At 46.2% G+C, this 9,121-nt stretch overlaps 1 protein-coding gene across 1 annotated transcript; it reads right to left on the reverse strand.

Annotated features, from left to right (window-relative positions):
* Positions 1-1,116: 1,116 nt before the first annotated feature.
* LOC123146341 (disease resistance protein RGA5) lies at positions 1,117-8,762 on the reverse strand. Its single transcript, XM_044565990.1, has 5 exons — positions 8,556-8,762; positions 8,387-8,465; positions 8,061-8,151; positions 7,050-7,973; positions 1,117-3,661 (listed from the first exon to the last, which is right to left on the reverse strand). The coding sequence occupies exons 4-5, from the start codon at positions 7,673-7,675 to the stop codon at positions 1,648-1,650; spliced, it is 2,640 nt and encodes an 879-aa protein (XP_044421925.1). The 5' UTR covers positions 7,676-7,973; positions 8,061-8,151; positions 8,387-8,465; positions 8,556-8,762; the 3' UTR covers positions 1,117-1,647.
* Between the last annotated feature and the right edge of the window lie 359 nt (positions 8,763-9,121).

Below are 9,121 nucleotides of genomic sequence, written 5' to 3' on the forward strand. Positions count from 1 at the left end.
TCTACCATCATGACTAGTATGCATGACAAGTTTTGTGGCTTTTTGCCACTTTGTGAATTTTCTACAATTTTTCGGTGAAAATACCATATAGCACTCCCTGGACGTGACGCAAGATGCTTTTGGTGTCCAAATATGTTCAATTTTTAGATTGAGTGTGGGGGTGGGCATACCAACTCACTTGCAAAAATTGAGGCCATTCTGAAGATGGCAAAAAATTGACCTCATTCTCCGGAGACCGTTCAGGAGGAGTGAAGGTCCCGTCCGAAAGGAGTTTTTTTTCGACAACCTTCAAATGAACCCAATTTTTTTTCATTATGTTCTACCATCATGACTAGTATGCATGATAAGTTTCGTTGCTTTTTACCACTTTATGAATTTTCTACAATTTTTCTGGTGAAAATACCATATAGCACTCCCCAAACGTGGCGTAACATGCTTTTCGTGTCCAAATACGTTTAATTTTTGGATTGAGTGTGGGGGTGGGCATACCAACTCACTTGCAAACTTTGAGGCCATTCTGAAGATGGCAAAAAATTGACCTCGTTCTCCGGAGACTGTACGAGTAGGACCGAAGGCCCCTTCCGAAAGGACTTTTTTTTCGACATCCTTAAAATGAACCCAAATATTTTTCATAGTGTCCTGCCAACATGACTCGTATGCATGACAAGTTTCGTGGCTTTTTGCCACTCTATGTATTTTCTACAATTTTTGCGGTGAAAACACAATAAAGCATTCCCCGGACGTGACGCAACTTGTTTTTGGTTTCGAAATACATTCAATTCTTGGATAGAGTGTGGGGGTGGGCATACCAACTCAGTTGCAAAAATTTAGGCCATTACAAAGATGTCAAAGAATTGACCTCGTTCTGTGGAGACCGTTCGGGTAGCGAAGGCCCCGTCCGAAAGGACTTTTTAATCGGTGACAAGTTTCGTTGCTTTTTGCTACTCTATGAATATCCACGATTTTTCCGGTGAAAATTGAGGTCATTCAAAAAATTTCACATCGTTTACCGAACCGGCCGTTTTGTCTCAGTTTTATTTTACCACTTGTCGTCTCGTAATGTTCAAATGCATGTATTTTTGTTTTTTTAAGCTTTATTGCACGACTAATATCAAATTAAACATAAGGATATATTTTTTCCAGATAAACCATTCCGAGTTCATTCATATTTGAAGATATTTTACATAACTTAGAACAAAATTTAAATCTAAACCTAAAACTAAACTACTCCTCGTCGCTGGCGCTGGTGAGGTCAACGACCGGCGCCGTACCTCCGGCACCTCCTTCGCCGCCGTCGCTGAAGTCGTCGTCCCACCAGTTGTCGCCCTCCTGCGCCTGCTGCGCCTGCACCGCCGATAAGGCCACCTGCCGGTCCCTCTCCTCGTGCGTCGCCGCCACCGCCGCATCGTCTGCCGACTGGGCTAGCGCCGCAAGTAGCCCCGGCATGTCGTCGGGGTCGCCGTCTTGCGCGAGGGCGGCCTGCTCCGGCGGGATCGGGACCAGCGCCGGGGCAGGGGACGCCTGCTGTGGGGCACTTGTGCCGGGAGCGGGTGGGCCGTGGCGGCCGCCGCCTTCCTGAACGCTTCCAGGACAATATCGAAGTCTTTGCCGCGCCAAAAGCTGCGGCGCGGCAGCCGACAGGTCGCGTCAGCGGCCGGCCCGAGGCGGAAGGCGGGCGGCAGGCGCGGCATCGGTGGCGTTTGAAGGCGGGCGGGCCGGTCGCGGCAGCGGCGGCAGCCAAGCAGTCGCGTCATTGGCCGGCCATGATAAGCCCAACTGAAGGGTGGGGCGGTTGGGATGGTTGTCTGCTGCACAGCTAATTGCAGCCTCCGCTTGGTCATATGCTTGTTGGGTGACGGACCCATCGGTGAATTCGCTGAAGTAAACATGGAGATCCTGGAGAGAAGGGAGATTCTCCAAGCCCAAGCTATCACGGAGAGATGGGAGGATTGCCAAACCCAAGCTAAAAGAAAATGTAAGGCTTTGTACCTTGGGCATTGCTCCTGGTGCGAACATATTTCCTCCCGTGGGAAGTATCCCCAACTTACACTCCTGCAGGCACTGGAAAGTATCAGCACTGATCACCGGCCACTGTTTCCTTTCTTCATCCCAGATATTCTTGTAGCAACTCAGCCGGAGGGATTGAAGAACTGGAAAGGAACCAAGTATGTCAAGATCCTTCTGCCGCAGGTGGCCCAACCCGATCTCTATCATGGAGAGCTCCCGAAGATTTGACGGGTTAATCCACGATGGCAGATAGGAGAACTTCCCAAATGGTGAAACAAACCTACGGCGATTCCGAGGAGGGGGCATCCATCCTTCCCCTAAGAAATCCAAACAAGCACTTTCCTCATCCAAACGGTAAGGGGCGTGCACAATTAAACTCTGCAAATTCTCCAGGTGAACTAGAGACTCCGAAATCCAACCCTTGAAGCTCTCATCAGGCATACCTTCCAACGAGAAAGTAAGAACCCTCAGTTTAGTCAAATGCCTTAGCTCTTTTGCAATGTGCGGAGACTTGGATAAGCTGATAGATAACAACACTTGCAAAGCCTCCAGTTTGCTGATAACACCTGGCCTGAATTTGTTTTTGGAGCGACCACCAACACTTAAGAATATCAGATGTTTTAGCTGCCCAATTTGGATCGGCAATAAGAGCTCACTGGGGTATATATCTCCCAACGCAAGATATCTCAACTGGCATAAACTCCCGAGATGCTCAAGTAATTTATGGCGTTGCTCCTGAAGATAGCAGTCCTCCAAATCCAATACACGTAATTGAGGGGAAAAAGAAAGGGGTGACATTTTGTCAACCCCCGACACAGTAAGTGACCTCATGTGGGACAATATCAATCTCCCCTGAGGCATCTCAACATCCTGGAGTTGCAGAAATAACCTGCGGACCTTGCTTGTTATCGCAGCTGATTTGGCCTTCTTATCATGCAATACAGTACAAAAGTTTTCTTCAATAGAAATGGAGCTGATAAATTCCAGAACCAAGTCATGCACACGGCAATCCGTTGTCCTGACATACCTATAGGAGTCCACCGCTTGGATCAATCCTCTGTTTATGAGCTCCGTGAGGTAGCTCTCACCAAGCTCAAATAAGTCCTCATCTTGTACCCCATTAACAAAACCTTCACATATCCACCTCCATATCAATCTGCTTCCTTGAATAATGTAGTCTTCAGGAAATATACTTAGATACAACAAGCAAGTTTTTAGGTGGATAGGTAGATGGCGATAGCTAAGGGCCAATATATTTCTCATCGTCTTCACATCAGGACTATTGTCAAGTCCCGAACCGATAGAATCACACAACTTGTTCCACTCCCTTTTATTCCCTTCCCGACTGGCCAATAAACCAGCAATGGTGATGATAGCCAATGGCACACCGCCACATTTCTTCAGGAGAGTTTCAGATACTTCGACCAAATCATCTGGACAGTCATTATTAATACCAAAAATTCTTCCAAAGAATAATATTTTGGATGTCTCATCAGGGAGGGGTTTAAGCTCATAAGCGCCACCAACTTTACGTGCAACGTCGCGATCACGGGTTGTTGTGATTACTCTATTCTCATAATGATTATCAGCTAGAGCACATCGGATCACTTCCCAATGTTTTATGTCCCATATGTCATCTATGACAATAAGATACCTGCCCATATTGTAACGCAAGATTTCACACATTAGTAAATAGTGCTAAACTGAAATGTGGAAAACCATTTCAACACCAACTACTAAACATTGCAAGTAGATTCCTAAATTTGGAGCAGAATAATTCATGCATTAGTAATACTAATAATTCATGCATTAGTAATACTAGTAAACTTATATGACATAAATTTAAGTACAACTCTTCCCCCGTTTCAAACAATAAGAAGGTCTAGCTTTGTAATGAGTCAAACTTCATTAAGTTTCATCAAATTGATACAAAGTGTACCAACATCTTCAACAACTAGTTACTTTCGTTGAATCCTCTATGAAATATATATTTTATAATATACTTGTTTGCTATTAAAGAATATTGCTATAAACTATTCCAAACTTAAAAGGTTGACTTAGGACAAAGCTAATACATTTTGTAGTCTTGAACGAAGCGTGACCATGTTGAAGTTAGGTCTTGCATAAAAGGATGTATATATATGGGGTATGGGCTATGGCACACCCCGTATGCCTCGTCCATAACAACAAAGTGTACCTAAATATGTGTTACACATAAATAGTACACATTACTCTAGAAAAACATAAATAGTAGATATGTGTTACTCCCTCCAATCCCATAGAAGGGCGCTAAATTTCTCGCCTGTTTTCCACACAATCAGGGAGCCAAGAGGGATGTCTCCCTCAACTGGCAGAAGCACCCCTCCATCCCAACTGCCATCATATCTCCCTTAACAGAAGAGAAGACGTAGTGGTGCAGTACGCGGCAGCAGCAACGGGGACGGGTTGTGTGAACATTTTTAAAATATCACGGACATTTTTGTGAATGGTATCAATATATTTTTCAAAGTTGGATGATTTTTTTTACACTCCACAGGCAGTTTTTTAACGTGCGATGAACATTTTTAAAAATTATGTAGATTTTTTTTGAAATATATGTATTTAAAATTTTCGAAATATAAACAAAACTAAAAAGAAAAATCTAACAAAAGTAATGAACTAATGTTACTGTGCTTGCCCACTTGGCGCTCCACTAAGACAGAGGCATAAACCGCGGTTTACAAGATTTACGTTTCTTCCAAGGAAGGGAGGGGTCAGGTTTCAGGCTCGAACGCATGCAACTTCTCTTGCCGACCCCCTAAAAATTAGTGGACTAAACCGCGGAGCAAATGTTAGTGGAGTAATTGTACTCCAAATTTTGGTTGTTTCTAGCCGTTCTCGTAAATTAACAAAGTAAAAAAGCAAATTCGGATATGATGAACACAAATCCAATTCAAACAAATATACTAACCAAAATTCGACACCCATTTATGAAATTTCACATTGTCATCAACCAACAAAAACTCTACTAAATTAACCGAATCTAAAACTTACTAAAATCTAGTCATATCTTCAGCGACCGATTTCCACCCCGCTCGAGAAAGCTTATTGATAATGGGGTCAGGCCATGTGCAGTCATCGTCATTGCCAAAGATTCTTGTAAATTCGGTCCTGAAGCAGTCATCGCTTCCGCCTCCGTTCTCTCCTCCGCTTCTGTTGCCTCCGTTTCCGCCATTGTCTTCACCGTTGCTTGACAACACGATGACCCCCCCCCCCGCGCGCTGCTAGCTGCTCATACAGGCGGAGATCCGCCTCCACCTGCTCTAGGTAGTGGCGGCGAAGCCCCGCCATGTATGCCTCATCGGAGGCCTCCTCCGCCAACCTTTCCCTCGCCTCTTGGTCCTTCCTCCTGTCTAATGTGGAGACCACCCGCAGGTCGGCGGCATCTAGCCACAACAACTCATCAAACTCAAAGTTTCAGTGGCCATCGGCGCCGTGCAGCCAAACAACCAAATGTCGTCTTCCTGGTCGGCCTGCTTGGCAGATTGGAAGGATCTGAGCCAAAGTGTCATGTGGGTGTGCTGGTTGGTGATCTCGGCCACCCACTCCCCCATCCCCCCTGCTGCATGCAAATGTACGACCTCTGTGGCGACGGTGGTGCGGGGAGATCGGGGAAGCCGGAGAGCCAGCTACGGTAAGCGTATGGGGCGCCAATCAAGGAAGCGTCTGTGGCAGCATTGGGAGGCAGATGCACCGACGGTGCGCTCGTGGCGGTGCAACCTGCGTTGTGGATAGGCTGCGGGGAGCGGCGGCCATGGGATCCGACCATGATGGCACGGGTGTGGGAGCGTTGCGGGGGTCGCCGGTGAGGGATAGGGTGGGGAAGGAGGCAGAGAGGCGTGTTGCGTTTTACTCCGTGGCCGAGCGGAGGAGTAAGTTTAAGCGCTCGGCTTGGCATGGAGTGAAGTATTTACTCCATTATAGGATTTACACTCTCAGTTAGATCACAGTTAGAGTAGTAAAACCGAATTTTTCGACCGATTTTAGGGTCTCCGCTAGAGATGCTCTTAGGTACACCGCTTCGTCCCCGAGGAAGATGTATCTCCCTGATTTAATCCAATCAAAAGACGTAGATCATGTAAGATCCCTTTAAGTATAGCATTATTCGGGGGTGGAGCGGGCAATGGGCGTGCTCGTGGCAGTTCCTGTGTGAGGAGAACCGCGTGTCGGCGTCCAATACACGGTCGCTTGCCCATTTTGTCATCCAATACACGGTCGATCGGAGGGAATGTAAATATGGCATACTAGATTATGTCTAGACATGCACTATTCTAAGCCCAAGCATTGAAAGGCTAATATGTGGCCCCTTTTTTTGCGGGTAAGGCCCTGGTAGAAGGCATAGAAAATGGGGTGTCTAGACATGCCCAAGTTGTTGCACATCTAAGTGACTTAATCAAGTATAAAAAGAAAAAGAAAAGGGAAAAATAAAATGCCGACAAGAATCTCCTTGCAAGGTCAATGCATAGGACTTAGATGTGCAATATTTATGGAACATCTAGACGTACTTTAGCAAAACTGATAGAAAATTTACCCTTGTACTAAAGCAGCGACGAGTAATATGAAACAAAGGGAGTAGTAAAATTTGGTATAATATGTGTAGTCATTTTCCGAACTACATATTTTCACTAAGTCACCAGTATACTATATTGTTTCAAAATTACTACATTTTGAACACAATTATACTACAATTGGTACATTGTTTTACCGGGTTGAGGAATATAAGCTATTCACGCTCAGCCACACAATTTGTATACTACATGGTAGTTCATAATATGTGGGTATTTTTCCTATATAAACATAGGGGCACAATGTATTTCTATATACATGGAGCTCAAAATATCTTATTTTTTCCCTCTAGTGGAAACAATATGCACGCACGCACATAAACAACAACAAAACTATTTTTATGATAAGTTTACTTGTCAAGTTTTCATGTGAAACATGAATAACTAAAATTATACATCAAAGCACAATGAGTAGGTAAACACATGCAGTTATTGTACCTTTTGTCTGCTAGGAAATCTTTGATCTTGTCGATGAGTTGTTCTATGCACCCTGCTTCGGTGCCAGGATAGCTTATACCGGTAATTTCACTAAGGATAGTTCTGAGGATTTTCATCAAGTCTGGATTTCGTGACACCGATATGAAAGCTCGATACTGGAATTCCCCTTTGAGGTCTTGATACACTTGGTTTGCAAGAGTTGTCTTCCCCATTCCTCCAAATCCAACAATGGAGACTATCTTCAGTTGTTGTTGCCTTGGCACTTGTCCATTTTCTTCGCCTAATAGCTTGATTATCTCGGCTTTGGTTTCATCAATTCCAACGAGTTTTGATGCATGCTCGAATCTAGCAAGAATTCTAGGGTCTACAACTTCATTTTTGGTGCTAGAGAAGGTTTGACGACCCTTGTACCTTGCATTCCTGTCACCCACCTCTTTGATTTGTTTCTTCAGATCTTGGATCTCCTTGCCAATCCGATGGCGAGCCTTCATCTTCCCCAACTTCCCTAGTGAATTTTTGATCTTTTCAATGAAACCATCTGGCTTTTCATCTTTGTCACCGACGCTCTGCATGAAGTCGTCGATGGCGTCCTCCAGGTCATAGGACAGTTCCCGCACCTCATTCATCCAAACTTTATCCTACACATCGGGATCCTCCTCCTCTGACATCTTCAGAAGAAAAGCCTCCATGGCGGCAAGCTCATTAGTGAGTGACTTGATCTCCTTGCGAACTGTCTTGAAACGCTTGTACTCATTGCCGAGCAGAACGGTCAGCTTTCCTATGACAGGTTTGAGGACCCCCGTCGCCACGCTGACAAGAGCCGCCTCCATGGCCATGCAAGCTCAGAGCTCGGCCAGTCAGCTGTGCGTGGAGGACAGTTTGCTGAATGCACTGATAGTAAATAGGAAGCTGCAAATCGACAAGCTGAAAAAGAGGAGAGCATGGTTAGTAGACTGAACATGTAGCTACAGATCGCTCCCATGGAACAGCTGAGTTTTTATTGGTTCATACCTGAATGTGGTGCAACTCAGAGGCAGCTCGCTTGGTACACTGACGGTGAACAGTGGATTGTTTCTTCTTCTCCGCGTCGTGGATCTGAACCCTGAAAGAGAATGGATTGAGGGAGGTGAACAGTGGAATATTTATTTCTTCTTCTCCGCGTCGTAGATCTGGGCCTGGAAGAGACTGGATTGAGGGAGGTGAGCCCGACCGCCCATTGCTGCACCACACGAGGTACAGACAGAGCGTCCCCAGTGCCGGCGCAGTCAGTCCAATGCGCGGCGCCGACGGCGGCATGGGAGGAGATCAAAGCAGGGAGAGAGGGGACGGGGCCGTACCTCAAAGCATGGATCCGGCGGCGGCGTGGCAGCAGGTGAAGAGTGGATTATCTATTTCCTCAGCGTCGTCGATGTGGACCTGAAAGAGGAGCGCAACAGCTGCAACGAATGAGGCGGCGTCATACTAGAAAGAGACGGAAGCAGGGCAAGTGGGGATTCGTACTCGTACCTAGCTAGCGCTAGCAGGATGGATCTGCCGCTCAATGGCGGCCTGCGGCGACCCTCGGCGGCTTTCCCGGCGGGGAGAAGCTCGGACGACGCCGGCGACGCGTGCACGGCGAGGCGCAGCAGGAAGTGGGAGTGAGAGGAGAAGGGAAGGGGATGGATCTGCTCGGCAACGCGGAAACAACGACCGACCGTCGCCAAGTCGTCGTCGCCGTCGTCGTCTGGCCCATCTCTCTCTCTCTCTCTCTGTTCCGTGGGCCCAAAACCACGTGGCCCAACAGTTGTTCAGAATTATGAAAAGTTGTGTATTGTACCAAAAAAAAGACAGAGACAGAGAGATGAAGGACCGATGTAGCAACCATATATGCGCACAACGGTTTTGTATTACTCAAGAGAACTGTTTGCAAATGGTCATGTTTTTGCATGCCTTTCTGCAAGTGCCCTAGCATGTTGCTCATCTATGATATTTTGACCTTTTTTTTCTGCACAAAGTGTACTTCTGCAATAGGGTGCAGCCACATGTTGACACACTCATATAATCGATTATATGTGTGTTGCAATTTGATAACA

Source organism: Triticum aestivum, chromosome 6D, assembly GCF_018294505.1.
Source record: "Triticum aestivum cultivar Chinese Spring chromosome 6D, IWGSC CS RefSeq v2.1, whole genome shotgun sequence".
In the NCBI taxonomy this organism is placed as follows: Eukaryota; Viridiplantae; Streptophyta; class Magnoliopsida; order Poales; family Poaceae; genus Triticum; species Triticum aestivum.

Excerpts from the sequence above, each read along its gene's own strand:
- LOC123146341 (XM_044565990.1), bottom strand. The coding sequence starts at position 7,675 with ATGAATGAGGTGCGGGAACTGTCCTATGACCTGGAGGACGCCATCGAC. Across the intron at positions 3,662-7,049 it reads GATTTCCTAGCAGACAAAAG|GTATCTTATTGTCATAGATG; the intron begins GTACAATAACTG and ends CAATATGGGCAG.